Source organism: Protopterus annectens, chromosome 10.part0 (genome assembly GCF_019279795.1).
Source record: "Protopterus annectens isolate FY-2018-M chromosome 10.part0, PAN1.0, whole genome shotgun sequence".
Taxonomy (NCBI): Eukaryota; Metazoa; Chordata; order Ceratodontiformes; family Protopteridae; genus Protopterus; species Protopterus annectens.
This window is the reverse complement of record NC_056744.1, coordinates 460,800,995-460,824,312: the sequence shown is the minus strand read 5'-3', so window position 1 is coordinate 460,824,312 and position 23,318 is coordinate 460,800,995. Positions and strand designations below refer to the sequence as shown.

At 40.3% G+C, this 23,318-nt stretch overlaps 1 protein-coding gene across 1 annotated transcript in view; it reads left to right on the top strand.

The window, feature by feature from the left end:
* LOC122813185 (von Willebrand factor C domain-containing protein 2-like) overlaps positions 1 to 23,318 on the top strand; it is an 89,316-nt gene that overhangs the window by 64,421 nt on the left and 1,577 nt on the right. Inside the window, exon 3 of the mRNA XM_044085358.1 lies at positions 23,278 to 23,318. This exon is cut by the window's right edge and continues 1,577 nt beyond it. Coding sequence (XP_043941293.1) covers positions 23,278 to 23,318 — 41 coding nt within the window. The remainder of the gene's footprint in view (positions 1 to 23,277) is intronic.

Genomic DNA, 23,318 nt, shown 5'->3' with positions numbered 1-23,318 from the left:
TCCCACCCAGTTCGGTTTTGTAAAAGGCAGATCCTGCCTCTTAAACCTGGTTGACTTCTTCGAGACAGTCACTAGTGCCATCGACGAGGGCTAGGCTGTCCACACTGCCTACTTGGACTTGGCTAAAGCCTTTGACACGATACCACACTCTGGCATCATAGACAAGCTCAGCAGCCTAAATGTAAATCCATATGTCACAAGATGGGTAGCAAACTGGCTAATAAACAGAACCCATAAGGTCAAAATTGCTGGAGCCATGTCAGACTCAAAACCAGTCACGAGTGGTGTCCCACAGGGCTCAGTCTTGGGACCACTCTTATTCGGCATTTACTTCTCGGATGTGAAAGCAAATATGGGAGGATTATGGCTGACAAAGTTTGCAGATGACTGCAAACTGGGTGCCATAGTTGATTCACCTGCTGACACACACATCCTACAGAAAGGTCTCACTGAAACGGACAACTGGTGCCGGAATCATGGCCTCAAACTTAATGCCAAAAAATGTATAGTCATCCCCTTTGGGAAAAACAAAGTACCCACAAATTATCACATAGACAATAACCCACTGAGTACGGAAGAAGTAATCAGAGACCTGGGGACTCAAGTCGATAGTGACCTCTCCTTTGACAACCATGTTGCCAAAGTGGTCAGAAAGACATTCTACCTTGCCCATCTCATCATGAAGGGATTCTCATCCAGATAAAAGGAGGTCATTGTACCTCTATATTCCTCACTTGTCAGGCCCATGATTGAATATAATGCTCCATTTGGGATGTATCTCACCCGGCACATGCAACAACTGGAAAGACCCCAGAAGTACCTCACCAAGAGGATCATGGGTCTCAAACATGTGCCTTATCCAGCTAGATTAAAGAAACTCCAGCTCTATTCAGTAGCATACCGCCTGCTCAGAGGTGATTTGTGCCTAACATATAGGGCCATGTCCAACCAAGAACTGATGGACATGCTCCATCTCAAAAATCCAGATCCACCAGAACCACGAGCTAAAGATTTCAACCTCTGCACAAATATGAATAAAACATGCTGGAGGGATAGATTCATAACACAGAGGTTACCCGTACTCTGGAACAAAATCCCAGTTCATGTGAGACAGAGCCCTTCATTGGCACTGTTCAAGAAAAATCTCGATGCATGGATGGGAGATCGTAAGTTTACCCCGGGAGTCACCTCAGTGTCACTACTAGACAGAGGTATAGTTTACTAAGTAATGGGGTCCCACATGTGTCACTACTAGAGAGGCGCAACTATATAATACGGGGTGGCGTAAGCCACATCATTGTTGGCTAGGCTTGTAAATGCCCCAGGGCAGATAGCCTAGTGCACTACTATGAAACTATGAAACTATGAAATAACACACCTAATACACTTGTAATAGGTGACTCTATTGTCAGACACACTGACGTCCCACTCACCAGGCTGAACAAGGAAAAGGTTACTGTAAGCTGCCTGTCAGGTGCCAGGATCCGCCACATAACACAAGCACTCAGGTCACTCCAAAGCAAGTACAAATATGACTCCGTCATTGCCCATGCTGGTGTGAATGAACTGAGACGTACCTCCCTGGACTACATGAAAAAAGACTTACAGGAGCTCTTTGTGTGTAGCCCAGGCCGGTATGACCCTGACCTTGAGTAGCATCTTACCCTCACCAAGAATGATGCCACAGTATAAAGACAAAATGATCAATTTTAACAATTGGCTAAAGTATTGGTGTCATTCAAAGGGGATCCAGTGTCTGTCAGCCTGGGATGACATGCTCGACAAGCCACGTTGCTTCGCTAGGGAAGGCTTGCACCTGTCACCCCTGGGTTTTCGAATACTGGCAAATGCTCTTGCCTCCCCATAGTGCCTTTTTTAGGCAAGGCTCAAAAGACAAACCCACCCCCATAGACAACACAAAGAAAAAAAAAATAAGGGTAATGCTGCTCAACGCCAGAAGTCTAAACCTCAAGATGCACGCACTTGAGACTCTCCTCAGTATGGAGAATATTGATATCTGTGCAGTAACAGAAACCTGGTTCAAGGCTCCCGAGAGCACCCCAGCGTTAACAGGTTATACTTCATACCATGCTTTCCGGCCCCAAAACTCGGACCGAACCACAAAAGGAGGGGGAGTAACCATATTTATCAAAGATACCCACACCTCCAGGTTAGTGGCACTGCACGAAGCATCGGAGACCATCCATGTGCAACTAACAGTGGGAAAAACTGCCTTTCAGTTTGTAGCCTGCTACAGACCACCCTCCAAAACACATTAACCTCACTCGGCTTTCCTGAGAACACTGGAGAATATGAAGGTCTCTCCAAACACTATTATATTGGGTGACTTCAACTACCAAACATCGATTGGGAAAACTACTCAAGCCCAAACACCCTCGCCCAACGGTTCTAGAATTTTATAAACTCAGATGCTATGGAACAACTGGTCACCACTCCCACAAGAGGGGAAAACATATTGGATCTGGTCATCACCAACATGGGGTCTCTATGTTCCATACCAGAGGTATACCCCTTATTGGTAAGATCAGACCATAAACAAATCTCACTGGACATCCATATTCCGTCGCCACCCCTAGCCAAGGAAACCACGGTGAAGAACTTCTCAAAAGCAAACTTCACACTTCTCAAAACTGAGGTGGAATCCTTCAAAGCCACCGGGCCAGTGGAAAATACGGCCCAAAATGCAGAATCCTTTACAAAAGCATTCTATGGACACCTACAGGAATGCATGGAGCATGCTATCCCAAATAAAACCAAGACTCACTCCTCCAAAGGCAGGAGACCTGTCTGGTGGACCCCGGCCATAAATATGCTGTACAACAGAAGGAGAAAGCTACTACATGACAGAGCTAAATCCAAAAAAGGGAAGGCGTCACTGATCAGTACTAGCAAGAAACAACAATCCCTCATAAAATCATTTAAGGTCAGCTTCGAAAGAAAAATTGCACAAGACACTAAAGATAATCACAAGGCCTTCTTTAGTTATGTCAGAAACCTAGGAGGCAACTCCCAAATATGCTCTGAGTTAGTGCAAAATGACAAAAAATACACTGAACCCACAGACATTGCCAACATCCTGGCAGAAAGGTTCAGTGCAAACTTCTCTCCCCCTTCCCCCCAAAAGAGCAAATGTCTATCCCAACAGAGTGTAGCCTTCCTGAGATCACAGATGCACAGGTGAGAGCTGCCCTCTCCAAAGCAAAAAACACAGCATCAATGGGACCAGACGGTGTCCCGGGCTGCATCTTACATGAGCTCCAAGAAGAACTAAACCCTCATATAAAGTCACTGTTCAATCTCAGCCTTACTACAGGATATGTACCCAAGGAATGGCATACAGCAACAGTGGTCCCACTTCACAAAGGTGGTGCCACAACAGGCCCCAGAAGCTATCACCCTATAAGCCTGACTAGCCTGGTCTGCAAAGCTATGGAGCGTATCATCATGGAAATCATAAACAAAGACATTGGGAACTTCCAGACACTGGATCCTACCCAATTTGGCTTCGTTAAGGGCAGATCTTGCCTCTTGAACCTGGTCAACTTCTTTGAAACAGTTACCAAAGCCATAGATGAAGGGAAGGTAGTCCACACAGCCTACCTGGACCTCACAAAAGCCTTCGACACAATGCCCCACTCGGGCATCATAAATAAGCTCACCAACTTAAATATCAACCCCTATGTCACAAGATGGGTTGCAAACTGGCTCAGGGATAGAACCCACATGGTCAGAATAGTAGGTGCCATGTCAGACTCTAAACCAGTTACAAGTGGTGTCCCACAAGGCTCAGTCCTGGGACCTCTCTTGTTCGGTATATATTTCTCTGAGGTACAGGCTAACATGGGTGGACTATGGCTGACCAAGTTCACAGATGACTGCAAACTGGGTGCTGTAATCGACTCTCTGGCTGACACAAGCATCCTCCAAAAGGGTCTCACAGAGATGGATAACTGGTGCCAGAGCCATGGCCTAAAGCTAGATGCCAAAAAGTGCATAGTCATCCCCTTTGGGAAAAACAAAGTGCCCACAAATTACCACATAGGTGGTAATCCATTAAGTACAGAAGAAGTAATTAGGGACTTGGGGACCCAAGTAGATAGCAATCTCTCCTTTGACAATCACGTTGCCAAAGTGGTTAGAAAGACCTTCTATATAGCCCACCTTATCATGAAAGGGTTCACATCTAGATCAAGAGAGGTCATTGTGCCCCTCTACTCATCACTTATCAGGCCCATAATTGAGTACAATGCCCCATTTGGGATGTACCTTATCCGACACATTCAGCAACTGGAAAGACCCCAAAAGTATCTCACCAAGAGGATCAAGGGGCTCAAACAGATGCCCTATGCAGTTCGGCTAAAGAAACTCCAGCTCTACTCAGTTGCGTAACGCCTACTCAGAGGCGATCTGTGTCTGACGTATAAGGCCATGTCCAACCCAGAATTAATGGACATGCTTCACCTCAGGAAATCCAATCCCTTAGAGCTACACGCTTCAGGGACTTGAACCTCAGCACAGAAATAAATAGGACATGCTGGAGGGACAGATTCATATCCCAGAGGCTCCCCTCACTCTGGAACAAAATCCCAATCCATGTTAGGCAGAGCCCCTCACTGACCCTCTTCAAGAGAAACCTTGACGAGTGGATGGGAGATCGTAAGTTTACCCCTGGGATCTCTTCTGTGTCTCTGCTTGACAGAGGTACAGTAAATTAACCTTAAAAGGGCTACCTTCTGTGACCTACTGTACAGAGGCACAGTCGGCTAATCTAAAAGGGTGGCTAAAGCCAAACACACTCTGGCTAGGCTTATAAATGCCCTAGGGCAGATAGCCTAGTATCACCCTATGAACCTATATAAGATAGTGAGTTAACCAAAGGGTGTATTTGCCAACATTCACAGACTACATTTATTTATACACTTTATAGAGGTGTATAACAGCAAGTATAACAGCAAGTATAGCAGGAAGGTAAAATCGATAACTTACATAACTTGTTTTTACACATGAGAGACATGCTATTTCCCTTTGGTTTATTTACAGTGTTCAGTGTTACTATTAACCCATGCAGACATTACAAAAGCAGTAGATAAGCTGTTACTTTAGTTGCTGGAAGCAGAGACATATGAGTTACTATGAGCATCAGAGTTGAAATTACCAGTTTGGGGTAGGCCTCTGTTACCAAAAAAATTGCGCAATTTCAGGTTTGCATCAGAAAAGGGAACACTAAATTAAAATATTTATATGCTTCTCTACATGAATAATGTGATCATGTAGAGCTCCTGGGATCTCATCAGTCATATGAATCTGCTTTATCAGCATTTCAGACTGCCCAAATGTGTAGGGCCTAGCCTATACAAAGGAAACTGGAGTATCTCCAGGCTATTCATAACATTAATTGAAAATAGTTATTATACAGGTGTGTTGAAGTCTGACTGAATCCCTCATTGATGTTTTGTAATCATAGTGCTATGTTATAAGAAAAGTTTCAACTCTACTGACTTATCACAGAGTTACAGGTTTTCTGATGAGGCAGGTAAGAGAGTCCCAAGGGGAAAATGATATTACTTCCAACCCTTGAAATACATTGCCAGTCATTACTTCTGCTTCTGCCTCCAACCTACACAGAACAAAATGTGTAGGTGTGTAATTTGGGGGTCTGTATAATCCAACAGTGCTGTCTTACCATTACAGAAGCTGGGTATTTACCCCAAGATTTACTTTCCAAAGATGCACTCTAGTTTGTAAGTTACTAAATCTTGGCTAATGTAGGTCCCTTTATCTTATCATTATTAAACATAGCAAAGGATAGTTTAGGTCAGCTGAGTTCCCTGCTGTCAGAACTAACTAAACCCTACCTTACTCATTGTTTAGCATAATGCATAGCTTTTCTGTTAGAAGACCAATGGTCCTGACCTCCCTGTTGAGTGCTGTACAGCAGTCTCTTACTTTATGTGTGCAGCAGACAGCTCAAATAACTGCTTCATTGAAACACTGACTGAAGGTGCTCTTACTTAATTTTCTGTTCGTTTCCTGTATGATTAACTTAATAGATCTGCACTGAAATGAGCTTATGTTAATGTCCTTCACTTATGAACATAACAGAACTATGCGTCTGTGGATATTGTTTGCTCTTGTATTTAAAGCTAGGCTTAATACTGTTAAGATATGTTTACTCAAGCTATTTTATTTTTTTTTGTAACGGCTTATACTGAATATAGAAAGCTATATTTACTGCCAGCCATGAATATCTATTTTGATTCATTGGGATGAGTTACATAATAATGTCCTTTCTTTTTTGGATAGCCCACTACCTAAACAGACTTGCATCATATTGAAGGGTGATTAGTAATAACATTTTCAGTATTGCCCATGTTATGCTTGTAGCTTGTAAATAGCATTACTTCATCCTTTAGTGAAATGAGGCAAAAAGGTCCATATTAAAGCAACAGTTCGCATTGTGGAATATATATGTAATCTATGGTTTTACATGATGATCTTTACTGATCTAAGTGTTGCAAGTTATTTGCAAAAAAACTTGGGACCATTTGTGCTCAAGTGTTTTAAATACCCGTTCTAAGCAGTTTAATAAATACTGCAGAACAGAAAAGGAGAAACTAGTTCTTAGGTATAGAATGTACAGTGAAGTCAACATATGTAGTTAGGTGAAACAAAGCAATACAGTGAAATAAACTACAATTTAAAAACAGTGTGTCATGTAAATTCAGTGCAGTGCAGATAGATACTTGGACATTGCTACTGCTAACATATTATCTGCAGTTTAGCTATGAGTTTTTGTCCAAAGAAAAGTAAGGTAAACATGCCATTTAGAGAGCAAGGCTCACAGTTTATTGAAGTGCAGGGTGGACAATTTTAGCTTGAGTACAGATTGTGCCTAGAACAAAGTAGTCAAACTTGTATAACTGTAGTGCGAGTCTGGAAGTATATATAGTAAGGAAGGGTGTGGGGGACCTATTTTAAATTTTTTGAACTATATACATGGATACTTGCAATTCCAATAAATTACTCTTTTCTGAACATAGTATACATCCATGCTATGTAGGGGGGGGGGTGTTGCCCCCACCCCCCTACTATATATACTAACTCCAGGGTCGCACTACAGTGGGGGAAAGGCCATGTATAACTGTCAGTAAAATCTGTTTCAGTGAATTGTGTTTTCAGTGAATTGAGCTTCCATCGATTTGTGCACGGTCATTTGACTTTCAGTGAAATGTGCTTTCAGTGAATAGTCCTAGACCCATATATATATATATACACATATATATACTTTGATTCACTGAAAACTCATTTCACTGAATTTCAAAACACTCACACCAAATTGCTGAAATTTCAAATCACTGAAAACTCATTTCACTTAATCACATTTCACTGAATGTAAGTACTGTTGGACAAATAAAACGTATATGCCCTTTTTTTAGTGCGATCCTAGAGTTAGTATATATATATATATATATATATATATATATATATATATATATATATATATATATATATAGTTTGGGGGCCTCTTAGTTTTATATTGTTAGCTTTCAGTGAAATAAGATTCATAAATATAAAAGCTAAGTAGGTGGGGGGACTACGCCCACCACACCCCACAATATGTGCCCCCCCAAATTGTATATACTAACTCCAGGATTGCAGTACAGTGTTGTAAAGGGCATATATGTTTTATTTGCCCAACAGCACTTACATTCAGTGAAATGTGATTTAGTGAAATGAGTTTTCAATGATTTGAGCTTTGAGCGATTTTTTGAGGGAGAATGGAAATTCAATGAAATGAGTTTTCAGTGAATCAAAGTAGACTCATATGTGTGATATATGTATGTATATGTATACATACATATGTGTGTGTGTGTGTGTGTGTGTGTATATATATATATATATATATATATATATATATATATATACACACACACACACACACACACACACACACACACACACACACACACACACACACACACACACACACGGGTCTACTTCACATAATAGAACATCCAAATGTTCGACTTCGATATGACCAAGACCATATGATCGAACATTTGAATGTCGGAAATGTGAAAAAAATAAATAAATAAACAGCAAAAGGAAAAAAAAAAACTAAACAGTGCTAGCAGGGGGGCAAGCCCCCCACATCCCCCTGCTATTTAAATATACCAACTCCGCAATCGCACTACATTGAAGTAAAGGGAAATATTCCCATTCCATGTTCTATGGAGGTCCCCATTCAGACCGTTTGAACTTTTAAAAGTTTGATCATATGGTCTCACCCATATGAAAGTCGAGCTTTTAAAAGTTTGACCATCTGAAAGGGACCCATACACACACACACACACACACACACACACACATATATATATGTATATATATATATATATATATGTATATGTATATGGGGACACACACACACACAGACACACACACAGATGATCAGGCAGGCCTCTACCTCTCCATTCGAAATTTTCTTTTAATCTTGCCTAGTGCCACTAGTGAGGGTACTTTGTTGTCCAGTGCTAGCAGAGATTACTCTTGCTTTCCAGTGTGCAGTGATATTTACCATGGGACTCTGTGCATTTCATCCTGAACAGTTACTTAAAGAGTTTATGTTAAATAAATTTGACATCCCTTATCTGTGCCTTTTCAGACAACCAGCAATAGTGAATATTGGAATTGCTTTTTAACAGTTATCATGGGTATAACATTTTCCAAAGTTTGTGAGCATTTCATAAAGGGCATAGTCCAATAAAGTAGTCTGGTTTTATTTCATAATTATTACTAAACCAATTAGGCTGACATGCAGCATCTTATTTGCAGTCAGATCACGGTCCTGTTTATTGGCTAAGCTGGAAGGGATTTGATCAAGCATGGTGATTTGTATGCCATATACTGTATTCTGGTGGTGGTGCTGTGATAGCGTTGTCAACTCACAGTAAGACGCTGTCCGGCTCGACTCTCAGTTAGAGCGTCTTCTGCATGAAGACATGCGTGAATGGGCTTACCTTCATTGAAAGTTGTGTGTCAGGGCTGGCAACTCGGTACGTAAAAATCAACTGCCAATCATTAGCGGACCAGAGTTCCGCTGTGGCGGCCTCTAACCGGGAAAAGCCGAAAGTCACAACAAAAACATACTGTATTCTGTTATCTCTTTGATTTTTATCACATACTGTAAGCGGTATATTGCACTAGAAATGTTCATCATTTACACTACTTCAGTAGCATATGTGTGGTGTGCCTGCAGAAAACCCACCCAGGCAGCTTTCCAGAGTTCAGAATCCCCGCCTCTGACTCTCTTTGACATGGGATTGTCTAACCGTCTCCCATCAGAGGAAGCCTAACCCCTGTCAAAGAAAATCTGTTATTCAGTCTTTAACTGTCTGCTGTAGGGCTTACTCAAATGAATCTCTTCAGCAGCCTGCACTGGTGGATTACAGCTTCCAGACTCAGATAAAATCCCTTTGAGAACTTCCCTTTTTCTTCATTATCATATACTTATGATTTATTTTGTTTTGATATGTGTGTGTGTGTGTGTGTTAACTTTTTATTTTAATTTTCATGCTGTTTATTATTTATTAATTAATTTCTCTGGGAATTCTAACTTCTATGTTGTTTATATGCTTAATACTGCTTTTAAACAGTTATGGGGCTTTTCTGAAGTGTTCTATGACTTGTATTGGGAAAAGGAAATTCTGTGTTGTCAGATAAAACAGAGAGGACGGCTAGTGTTTATCTGTTTCATTTGGAAGTTCTGACAGGAAAATATTGCATGCTTCATTTATATGATATTTGCATCTGATTTAACATCGCTATAACCGTGTTGTATTGCTAAATCGTGATTTTTACCACATATTAATTTATTTGCATTTTCTGTGAGGAATTTTAAGGGAATCTCTAAACAAATGCTTATTTATGCTTTTTAGAAGGGCATATATTTGATTTTTTTCTTACTATTTGGACAAGTGAATTCTACTTGGTGCTGTAACTCTGTGTGCTGTTGTTTACTAGACTGTGAAGATTGTAGAACAAGGCTTGGCACAATTTATCTGTTTCTGCTATATTTTATGCAGTTCAGCCCTATTTGCTATTTGGGGACATAGTTTATATGTTCTATTCTTGCTGCAATTAGTCAACTCTTAATAGTGTCGTGTGCGTATTATTCTAGTTGATGTTTATTCCTCTGAGTTGACTGATCCTGATAGAGCTGCCTCCCCATCAAATCCAGTTGCACATAAAAAGAAAAGCACTCAGCAAAAACATGCCTCAGCCTACAGTTTGTGAATCTGTTGTTACTTTAAGCCTTCCTGCAGAGCACATACCTTTTCCTGCCCTTCACCCTCTGGTGTGAGCTTGCAGTCTTTTATGGTATGGAGGTCAGACACATCCTCTGGTTTGGGTATGGGAGAACTAAAGCCTTTATGTGCAGGAGCAGTCCTGGGTAAAGTAACCACTGGCAGGCATAATACTCTGTCACCAGATATTTTGTACTCTGGTGTAGTTCATACTAAAAAGAAACAGACCACTACACAGCAGGCAATCCAGTTATTACCATGCATATGGATGATGTGGTTCCTTAGCTCAGAGCGTTTTTTATTCTGCTAATCTTGGAGACTGTGTTCCTGTTCAGATTTACTAATGGGTTACGTTCCATAGAGATCAGTCTAGTGCCACAAGTCTTGATGAGGACTCTGATGTAGACAGTAGTGAACACTGTGAGTCTCTCAAGTTTGATTTTTTCCTTAGGTAAACAGGTTCAAACATCTAAACAAGTGTTTACCTTTCCACAGTTGCTAGCTAGGATTAGAAGTGTATGTGACTGGAAACAAACTGGAGCCATGCCACAGACTGGCAGAGTTTATGATCTTATTCAGAATGAGACTCCAAATGTTTTGGCTGTTCCTTCTCTTACCTTCCTTAGATGACATCTATAAAACTGCATGTAAAGCTTGTTTGATTATGCCAGTTTCTAAAAAGGCTTTGAGAAAATACAAGGTGTACTCTGACCCTGCATCTCTCTTTGCTCCACTGTCAGCTGACCCAGCTGCGTTTTTTTCTAGTTGCCAGCTCTAACAAGAGTGCCTTGCCTTCTTCTGTCCCTACATTGCTGTATAAAATTGGCAAGTAGTCAGAATCTCAGGAAAAGTAGTTGGCTCAGTCTAATAGTTCAAGCTTTAAAATTTTAAATGATCAGGGTTTTATGTGGAAATTTATTTTGCAATGTGCTTCAGTTTAGATGACTCTGCGTTATCTTTTCCTGCTGAACAGAATATGAATGAGATCATTTCTAATGTCACTGAGGTTTCAAAAGACGGAGTGTCTTCGAAGGTGTGGACCCTATTTCTAGAAATGCATCTGTTTCTGTTATACTGAGGAGGTATGCTTGGTTACATAACCAGAATTTTTCTGAGGGTTTAAAAATGAGATTTTGAATGCTTCTTTAAATTCTGAATTTGTGATTGCCCTACTGCTACCCAGAGTCTCAAGCAGTGGGATGATAGAGGTAAATTGATGCGTGGAGTTTCTAGAATGTTTCATATGCCTAGGTTCTCCCCAACAAGGCGTTCAACTTCAAAGGGCAAAACAAACAAAAATCATAGCCTAACAAGAGTCAGGGTACCAAGAGGGAATGGCAGGAGGATAATGCCTCCAAACAAAATAAAAAGGGTGCCTTTCCCAAAAAAGATAATTAGCTAAAGAATGACTATGCCAAGACTCAAATCATCCATCCCTTCCTATTGTCCTTCCTTCCCTGTCCCACAGGCTTTCACTCCACACAGCAGCCTGGCCACAAATGATCTCAGATAAGTGGGTGATGAGAATCATTCATTTAGAATACTATTGGAAGTGGACAGAAATGCTCCTCCCTTCAGGAAAATCCTCTGCACCTTCCAGACCAGGCATATCTGTTCTCTCTTTTACCCCTTCACAAGTTGTAGGCAAGGGATATAGAACTAGCACCTGCACTACAAAAAGAAATAGGATTTTACAACAGAATCTTTTTTGTTATCTAAAAAAAGAGCTATAGTGGAGACCAGTGTTAGATTTGTCATACCTAAATACCTTTGTGAAGGTACCCAAATTCAAAATGCTAACCCAGAAGATGGTCCTACTCCTTCATCTGGACCACTGTTTCATGGTGACTTTACATCTGAAAGGTTCTTATTATCACATTTCAATTGCTTCCAACTTCAAGTTGAATCCACAAAAGTACTGTCCCATACCCTCACAAAGAATTGCCTTTCTTGGGTGCACGATGGACACAAAATAAAGTATAGCATTTCTTTCAGAAGACAAAGTCATGACTGTTCATAATATTTTCAGGGATCTCTCTCTTTAAGAAACTGTCTCCATAAGAGAGTTTCTCAAAGTTCTAGGCCCCATGGCATCAATGATCTTCATGAGGCCACTGACCAGACTTCACATGAGAAAGATTCACTGGTACTTAAAATTGTTCGACACAGCACTTGCTGCCTTTGAGTTCCAGGTACCAGTGCTGGATTTTTTAAATGAGAGTTACAGTGGTGGAGGGATCAAATGTCTCTCAATCCAGAGCTGCCCTTTTCCCCCCAGACCCCAGTTTAATCAGTCCAGACAGACTTGTTAGATTTTTCATGGGCAATAGTGTCCAGGAAGTTGTAGTGCAAGGTGTATGGGGTCCACGGGATGCTGCAAAGCACATAAATGTCAAAGAAATGTTAGCAGGGATTCAAACCTTGAAAGGTCTTCACCACTCATGGTCTCCAGATCCCCTTTTATTGGTCACAGACAACACCACAGTTGTGTGGTACCTGAACAAACAAGGGGTGCAGGGTCAAATCCTCTTTACTGGTTAACAGTGATGGCTTGGGAGCTAGTCTTACGGCATTCTGCAACACTTTTCATGCCTCAAACATCCTATTAGTGCAAAATCTAATGAAAGACAGATCAAGCAGGTCCTTGATGGCTCATCAGGAGTGGAAACTCGGAATATAGATTTGCCTGGATTTGGTCCAGATATGGAACACTTTAAATAGTTGAATTCACCTCCTTTCAAATCGGGTAGCTGAAAAAAATTCTGATTGAGACATCCTAGTCATGCTTGGAGCCAGAAGCATTCTCATTCCTTTGGACAGGAATGCTCCTTTGTGCAATTCCACCCTTTCCACCAATTCCCAATGTACTTTTGAAGACTCAGAAAGAATTACCGAAGGTCATTGTGGGGATCCCCTTTTGGTCCTGTCAAAGGTGGCTCTCCCCTTTAATGGAATTGGCTAGGGGCAATTACCACAAGCTTCCTAACACTCTGGATTTGCTTGCCCAGTGTCAGGGGTGACTGGTGCATCCCAACATAGAGCAGTTGCTACTGACAGTCTGGATGATTTTGTCTTGATTCCTTTTAGGCACTTATTCCATGAGGATATGCAGCAGGTATTGAATAAGGCAAGAAAACCTGCAACTTGAAAATCTGATGTTTACAAGTGGTTATCTAGGTGGTGCCTTACTGATAACAGAGGGACCAGTATGATATCCCTTAAAATATTTTTTTGAGCTATTCAATGATGGCTTATTTTTTGCATCTTATGCACCTGTCAAAGTAAAACTTGCAGCCATCTGAGCTTGTCTGCTCATGGATCCCCCTCTTTTACCTCTTTTTACAGTCAAACAGTTTATGAAAGGAGTTTTGCACTTGAGACCCCCTCAAAAGCAAATTCTCTGTCACTGGGATCTCAGATTTGTTCTTGAAAAATTGATAGTATCTCATTTTGAACCTGTTATCAGGTTGATTTGAGGTTCATCATGTGGAAATTGTTTATGTCCTTCTGTTTATATACTGCAGTATTCTTCACATTATCACTTTATACCGGATGTTTCTTTATGGCTGATGTGTGCGATATGATGTGCGGAGTCACACGTACTTTACAGTAGCATTTAAACTTTTGTATACTGGCCGGACGTAAGAGTCAGCCAGAGGCAAACTCCCTAATGTGATGAATACTGCTGAATGTAGAAGAAAAGGACATCTATGGTTATGGTAAGGTTTTACACAACTATCCTTTCTCATTACTCTGACGTCTGCAAGGTAAATCTCTGAGCTGTAAGCTCTCATGGTGGGAAAAACCTTATCTGATTTTCCATAAGGCCATGGTTACTTTATCCTCTAATCCTTCTTTCATGCCAAAAGATGTTTCTGAAATTACACTGAATCAAGCCATCAAGCTCCCAGTTTTTTTTCTGTATCCTAAAAAGAAGGGATAGAATATTCCGCATACCTTGGATGTGCACATGTAGCTCATGTTCTACCTTGACAGAACCAAGCCCTTTAGGAAAGCTTAACAGATGTTTGTCTCCTATATGGGGGTTAAGAAGGGTCAGTCTGTCTGTATGCAAATGATTACTCATTGGCTGTCCTCTGCTATTGGTTTTGTTATTCCCACCATGTTAAAATCTATTCTGGTCAGTGTTAAGTCACATTCCGCCAAGAACCGTATCCTCTTCATTGGCATATTGAAAAGGAGTAGACTCCAGAAGCATTTTAAAAGAAGCAACCAGTTCCTCTGTTCATACCTTTACAATGCACTATAAACTGGGTTATTTCTCAAGTTCCAGTGTAGGCTTTACGAGGACCATTCTTCAGGGATTTCTGAATCCTTCTTGCTCCGAAACAGGGTACGTTTTGGGAATTTACCCATATGCCAGTGAAACAGTGTGAATGAAAAACATAGTACAGTTGTGAAAGACCTACTTAACTCTTATAGTAGATGCTCAAATTTCATACTAAGTGGCAGCACCCACCCACTCACCCACCATTTCCCTTATTTTGTGTATAGGTCAGTGGTGTCCAATCTACTTGTGTTGTTGGTTGGCTTTGGTTATTTGTGTTGGTGTCTTGTGAGTGTGAATTGGTCAGTTTCATACAATTCTTGCTTCTGATACGTCTTGGTTCTTCCTACTTGACATTAAAAGCCTGAATAATTGACTTTCTGTGACAGGGGTTCCCCTGATGGAAGGGGCTTAGCCAGTCCCCTGTAACAGAGAATCAGAAGAGGGGATTCTGAGCAATGGAAAACTACCAGTGTGGATTTTGGCCAGGCTCAGAACTTGTAAGCTGCTGAGGCAGTGTAAAAGTCAAGCATCTGTTCTTACAGTTAAGTAGGACTTGCATAGCTGCACTTTTGACATAAATCATGGAAGCTCAGAAGAAATTATATAAATATTTCGCAGAAGATTTTTCTCGAGCAGAAAACTAAACCTTGTTTTTCAGTTCTTGCATATGGGTGAGTAAAATATAGTAGGTTATCCACTTCTACTTGCAGATCTGAAGAGCGAAGAGTTGTTGAAGAAACTACTGTATGGAGTTGATGAACATGTAGTACATATTATAGTCATATTTAAACTTTTTCAGCTGATGTTATGAAACTTTAGTGCAGCTTCTCATTATAGTCTTCTCTGAATAGACAGATGCTTGAATGTACGTTAGGTGTGTGCATGTAGCTGTGTGCACACAAGCACGTCCACATACACACACACACACACACACACATATATATATATATATATATATATATATATATATATATATATATATATATATATATATGCATATGCACTCTTTTTCAGTTACACATACTGAATAAAACACTAAGTGATTATTGCCTCATATTCTCCTTATGGTCTTTAAAAATGACCATATGTTTGCCTACCACTGTATCATACTCTAGATCCATCTCTGATTCTTCTTCAGACTTGCTAGTAAATGAGCTTCAAAACATTGACTGAAGACGAGTTTACAACTGTAATGACCCACATAAGCCTTGTATACCTTCTATAGTCTTCCCTGCCCCATAAGACAAACTCTTCCCCGCCCCATAAGACAAACTCTTCCCCTCATAAAACTTTGTCACCAAATGAAACACACACATGAACTTAGTCAGAATCTGGCTGCTTATGAAACAGAGACAGTTCTTGGAGTGACTGAAAGAATGAACTCTTCATTCCATCCATACCTCTCAACCGTACAGAGTTCCTCAGTATTTACTGGTTTTGAGTTGAAAATAATGGGGTGCCACGAATTTCCGAGTGGCCCCTTTTAATTCACATTTTTTTCATTTTTTTTATTTTTATGTAAATTAAAATAAGTTGAGCTCAAACCCCCACCACTGCAGAAGCACCTACTCCTCCCAGTAACCCTCCCAACACACACACACACACACACACACACACACACACACACACACACACACACACACACACACACACACACACACACACGCACACACACACAAGGCTGGGATGTTTAGTAGACTGTCATTCACTAATAGAAATGCGAGCGCTGAATTAGCATGATAAAAAAGTAATTCACTAACCAGTCCTTTGGAAAAGGGGTGCACTGTTCCTTTAAATGCAATTCCTTTCTCGGGGAGACCTCTAAGTCTCCCTGCCCTTCATTGCTTTTCCTGCTGGGTTTTTCAAGTGCCTCAGATTCTGCACAAGCAGCTCTCCCCTTCAACCCACACTTTTTGTAGCTTTGTGCCTTTAAAGTGTTGAAGGGTTTAACACTTTACATTCTGCGTGTCTGGCTGTAAGAAGAGGAGGAAACCATTCTTGCATGGCCAGTAACATTGGATTATTCACATGAAAGTCTGACACTGGACTGGATGCACTCATAACTTATTTATTTGCTTTCTGCTTATTAATGCACCAGTGCATCTCTAAGTCATCCAGGGTCAGGATTACTATATGCAGGATGAGAGCCCTTACTATGAGAACTTTATCGTTACTTCTTTTCCATGACTCCATCTGTTGCAAGGATTCCTTTTTTCTTAGGTGAGGTGTTCAGTTTGTGGTAATGACTTGTGGCATCCTGCTTTGTGTTTTTGTTGTTGGAATACATTGAACTCTGCATTCCTGTTTTCATTTATACATAATTTAGTGAGCTGCAAACCTGCTCCTAGACTTGAACCTTACTGATTGCCAGACCTCATGTACCTGCAAATGCAATGGCTGGTTCTGATGGAAATGAATAGATATAAGAGTAATAGCTAAGTGATCTAACTAAAGCATTGGCCTGCACAGAAATGCCTGTTGCCTATTAGAAATTCTCTGCACTCTGCAGCAACTGTGGGGAAATTGGGATGTTACGTTGGATCATTGTGCTACTCTCTTTCTGACAGGTTTAGTTTGTTTGTTTGTGTCTTTCGGCTTTTCCTGGTTAGGGGTCGCCACAGTGGAACTCCGGTCCGCAAATGATTGGCAGTAGATTTTTATGTGCTGGCTTGCTGTGCGTAACGCACAACCTTCAACGAAGGAACGCCCATTCACGCATGTCACCACACAGAAGGCGCTTTAACTGAGAATCGAATGGGCAACGTCTAACTGTGAGGCGACAACGCTACCACAAACTTTTGTTTAAAACATTTCTTCTTAGCAAAGGAATTGTATGATATTTGTAGTGTTCTCACTGTTCTGCTGCTGTAGGAGGCAGGGCAAGAAAGGTTTAAGTTCAAGCTTTCAAGCATTACATCTCGCGCCACTGTGATGTAGTGTAGGGTGAGAGAGAGGCTGGACAGTTAGAGTTGAAAAGGCAAGGCTGTTAAAGTAATGTTATTGCCTACATATACATGCCGCTTTCTTGGTCACCAGTGTTTTCCATGCAGGCATTCACAAATCAAAGCCCTGGATGTTTGCTATACTTTTATGGTTGGTACGTTAATTTTATTGTGGTTATTTGTTGGTTACAACGCACTGCACCTGGTGTAATATTTAAGTTCACGCTCACCGGGAAACAATTCCACAGTTTTACTTCTGTTCCGTTCAATAGTCAGATGTGCAAAACAGTCCCCTGTCTTGAGTTAGCTAAAACAGTGCTTTTTTCTCTTCTCGTGGGACAGCTGCTGCTCTTTGCTCAACAGATGCGATCATGCGAGCAGCCAGCATGAATTAATCTGCATAGAAACATAGGCATAGCCTGATCCAAACTGGAACAAACAGTGAGATGGTGATATCTGCATTCAGGATGTAGAGAAAGAACAAGATTATTTGACGTTGTTAAGCTAACCACACCTATCTCTGTTTTTCCTGACTAGGTGCATTATTTTTGAGCTTGGTTTAAACTGCCACTAACTTTGTCACTTTGTATTCCCTTCAGGCTGCTCTAGATAAATTTGCAATGTTTTTCATATTCCACTAACCCCACCTACATTGTCAACTCTGTTGTAGGAAAAAACACGTTTTTTTTTATCTTTATTGTTTTTCCTTTGGTCATGTCCTTAGGTACTTAAGCAGTACAGGTATTCAGCTAAAAAAGAACTTTTTACATCATCAGGAAGGCATACATTCTCCTCAACTCCATTTGCATTACCACTTAATTATGTAAAATGAATGCAGACAGAGCTTCACCACCTGGATCCTGTTTTTTATTATTGCTGTCTGTATTCTGCTGAACAACCATTGTTTAAAGCACGGGCTTCTACCTTTGCACAATCTTCACATTTAGCTGATATGAATATTAATCTTTTACATGGGATTGCTACACATCTCTCCTCTTTAACATTACAGGAAATTACATAACATAACAGAAATTAAAAAGGTACTAGAAGAAAGCTAGTCTAAATCTGTCTAGTTTTAATTTACTGTGTTGGTAGTGGGCTCTCACCTCAAATATAGGTATCCCAGTATCTCATACTTTTTAAATACTTTAGTTGCCATGCCCTCTACTACTAATACTGGATATGTATTCTGCATTACCACCCTTTCTATGAACAATTATTTCGGAATTTCTTGATTGAAATATCTTATCTTAATCTGGTTGTCATGCCTCCTGATTACTCAACAGTCCTTCCTATCCAGCCTGTTCTCATCATATATCGTTATTATTGTCATGTGTACCTATGCCATACCCTCCCTTTTTTTTTTTTTTAGAAAACAGTTCAAGATCCCTAAACCTCCAGTCACATAACACATTCCCTCAACCCCTTCCAAGTCTGTTAACTTTTAATTGGGTTTCTTTGTACAGTCTGCATTTCTGTGGAGTCACTTTCTCCACTTTAGGCTTACCCAAATCTGCATACCATACTGCAGCTGGGATCTTACAAGGAGCAGTAATGCACTACAGAGGAGGATAACGCTTCTTATCCCAGCAACCCTAGATGTAATCCTCAATATCAGCCTTGCCTTTATGCTGTCATCTCTTGTAAGCTTGATAAACCAGGCGTTTTATAATGATCTGACCCAAGTTCTAGTCCTTTTCCAGTCTCTTTACCCTAAATCTCCAAGTAAGTGCATCACCATGCATTTAGAAGGGTTAGAGCTGCCATCTCTCATATTATTTCCCATAATCTTTTTAGTTCCACAGCAAAGCTAACCTTCATTAGATAACACTCCTAAATTTGCTGTTATCTATAAAGTTTATGTCAGCTTTTCATGTCTTATTTAACATCAGAGGTGAGCACATTAAATGGAGCTTATATCAGCCCTGATACCACTCTGGGGCCATATTTTGGTTGTCTGTTCTTAAGTTTGCATTTGAAAGCTGGTATCCCACAATTCCATTGGAGTGGGTGGGGGGTTACATAATTATGTATTGAAATTTTATGTTAATCAGTGTACAGATTTGTATCTATTTTTCTTGGGCTTTTGTCCAGATTTTTGATGTTTTCAGGTTGATTGGTATGATTCCATCTGAACATACTACTTGTTCTACCCTACAGCAGAACTCAAGAATATTTACCAAACAGGCAAAGGCTTTATATTCCACAAGGCTTCAGTCCACATATGCTTCAGAAACACTTTAAAATATCTGGAATTATCCAAATTATTTCCAAAACTTTCTACCTGTCAAATCTCATCCAAGTCCTTAATAAAGGAACTTTATGATAACTTCACCAATCCCTACCCTAAACACCCAATTTCTTTGACAGTCCTCCAAGCAGTGTACCATACATGCTGCTATATAAGATTTTTCAACACTCCTCCTTTTTTCTTCTTAAAAAAAACACCTTTCCAATCTGTCTTTTTTATACTTACTGTCTACTGTATAGCCTCAGACATGTTCTGACTGTATCTGTCACCATGGTGTCCTCTCTTTTGTCAGCTAATCACTTTCAGCCTATTGGAAGGCTGTATCTGTTAACCAAAATCCTTGAAAAGTTTGTCTATAGTCAGCAAAATGTGATTCTCACCAACAGACAGCACTGCTTTCATCTAAATTTCAACACCCTTACAGCCATTTATTCCATGGCAGGTGACATCTGTTCCAACAAGGAGCTTAGTAAAGTAACTGCTGTTGTATTTTGGGACTTTAAAGGGACATTTGATACACTTGACCACATTCTTTTACATAATAAACGAATTGCTTTAGGTCTTTTTTCTAATGTCCTAAATTAGTTCTACAATTACCTGTACAATATACTTTCTGCCTGCTTGGTTCAACAAACCCTCAGTAATATGAACCTTTAACAAAAGTGTTTCTCGGGTATCTGTCCTTAGTCTACTTCTCTTCCCCCTTTTCATAAATGTCCTTACCTGGGATCTGCCCTTCAAGAAGTGTATGCTGTATGCCGACAACAGTGTCTTTACCAAGGTCAACAAGGATCTTAACATTTTAACTAGTAACCTTCAGGAATACTTTAAAGCCATCTGGAACTGGCTTTGCAACAGTCAGCACCCAACACAAGACTATAATGCTCTTCTGTTCTCCTTACTTATGTAATTCCCAAACACACTTCCTATGATTGACTGTAATCCCCTGTCTCATAGCAAGCAACAAAAGTATCTCAGGCTTATCTTTGATCAAAAACTCACTGTCAGTGCTCATATAGAGTCCCAAACTAATAAACTAATCAAGCACAGCTGAAAGCTTCCTGCAAGATCTCTAACTTTTTTACCCTTGAAGCCAGAGGAGCAATTGCCATAATTATTCTCCTTCCAAGACTTGAATATGCTCTTCCTATCACCATAGTTTGTCCTGTACATAATACAACTTTATTTCAAACCACTGAGAATAAAAATCCTATAATTCATGCATTTTGCTGGTAATGGACAACATAACTGTGTTATTCTAGAACAAAATAGCTGGTTCCCTGTCCCAGACAGGGCCTCATCATCTTGACAGTCTCAGTTTTTAAAACTCGAGAGCTACTTCTGCTTGGTACCGCACTCTTTATGTACCACATGCAACAATGTCGGTGTGGTTATTGTGCATGTGCTATCATGTACACTACATCCACTGTAGACAATCTGCCTGCACTTCCCCATACTTTTGTCTGCCTGAGAATATCGTGCAATACTTACGGCCAATAAGATCAAGTTAGTTTTGCCCTCTACACCACACTATGAATATAAAATTAAACTATTGTCTCTTTCATTCTTATTATATGTTTGTACTAGTGGCCTACATGGAAGTTTTCTCACACTTTTGTAGGTTCATAGGTGTAATATGCTCTACTAGTGGGAGCATTTACTGCAACTGGACTCCAAAGTTCATAGGTAAGTACTAGGCTAGCTACCCTTGTGGGCTATTTTAAGCCGAACCAATTTCCCTTTTTGTGAGTGAATTCATCTTTTATTATTTGCTAAGAGATTGGCATAACCTATCCCACTATCAATAGTTATATATTGGTCCTAATAAGAATGACTGGGATCATACCATAGATAATTTGAGTGAGTCCACGCATAAGATAAAGCAATTAGGAGTTGCTTCTGTCCATTAAAAGTACATGGGGCAGTCCTTGGGCGAATTTTTCCATTTCCTGTCTATAGATCTAATTTGTGCTTGAAAATGGACCAAAATGAATTTTGTTTTATGTGGATGGGTAGTTTGTTCCAAACCAGCAGTATCATCTGTGGAATATACCTGTCTTGCCACACTGTTCTGTTGATGGTACAGAAGAGGCTTGGATCCCTAGACCAAGTATTTATGATTTATTTGACTTGCTGATGTGCAGTAAATCCATCAGTAATAGGTCGGAGGATGCCTTATATCCCAGCCACAGGTCACCTTTTAGCAGTCTGTAGGATACAATGTATAGGGACAAGACTTTGAGTTAGTCCATGCAGGACATGTTGTTTAGGCTTTGTATCCTTTTAGTAAGGTGTATCTCTGGGTGTTCCAGTCGTTGCATGTGTCTGGAAAGATACATGCCAAAGGGGACATTGTATCCAATGACAGGCCTAATGAGGGCTTAGTAAAGGGGGGAAATGACATCTCTAGATCTAGATATAATTCCTTTGTTTATAATCTGTGCAATATGGAAGATCTTTGTTAAAGCAACAGACACATGTTGGTCAAAACTTAGGTCATAGTCTACATAAGTTCCCAGATCCTGAACAACTGGGTCAGCTCTTAGGGGTGTATTGTGAATGTGGTAGTTCCCTGGGGTAGATGGCTTCCCAGAGGATACAATAATGCATTTTTTTGGCGTTTAGTTTCAGAGCATGATTTGCACACAAGTTATTTGAGACATGCCTTCCTGCAGGATGGCTAAGTCATTAGGGAATTCATTGACTGCTCCTAGCTTGCAGTCATCTGCAAACTTAGTCAGACAGAGCCCTTTAGTACTGTTTTTTACTTCTGAAAAGTAGATACCAAACAGGAGAGGTCCCAGCACAGAACCCTGGGGGATGCCACTGGTGACTGGTCTCTTTATGGAGGTAATTTCCCCTATTTTGATTATCTGTGAGCCACCTGGCAATCCAACATGTGACACACCGGTTTATTCCCAGTTTATTTATCTTTTTAATACACTTGAGTGGGGAACTGTGTCCTTATTGATTAATTCCATGGTAAGTCATTCCAAGGCTTTGCATATGAGGTTGGTCAGACTTATGGGTTTGTAATTGCCTGGGTCTGTGGAAGGTCCACCCTTATGCAGGAGAATGACTGTGGTTGTTTTCCGTTCGCTTGTTACAAAATCTGTATGTGGAGGCTAAGACTGAACACTGTTGTTAGGGGTGTGACTAAATTGTACTTCATACTATCTAAGATGCATCCAGGGACATTGTCAGGACTCATTGATGCAGTAATTTTAGCTTTTGGTAGCACTTTTTCAGTTTATAAACTAAATGATCACAGTTTTCTTCACCAGTTTTTCAGTTCATTGACATTTTTGTAGTAAACCCCAGGTGCACTTATCTGATTATGTTCTAGAGCTGACATTTTTCTCATCTGAACAGATGTGTACACGTGAGAAACATTGTAAAACCATGTTTTGTTTTGTTGGATTTGGGGCAGTGAGAACTAATCACCTTTTTTTGTTTTCCTCATGTCAGGTCCAAACTGCTATACTAATGCATCACATACTCGTATAATG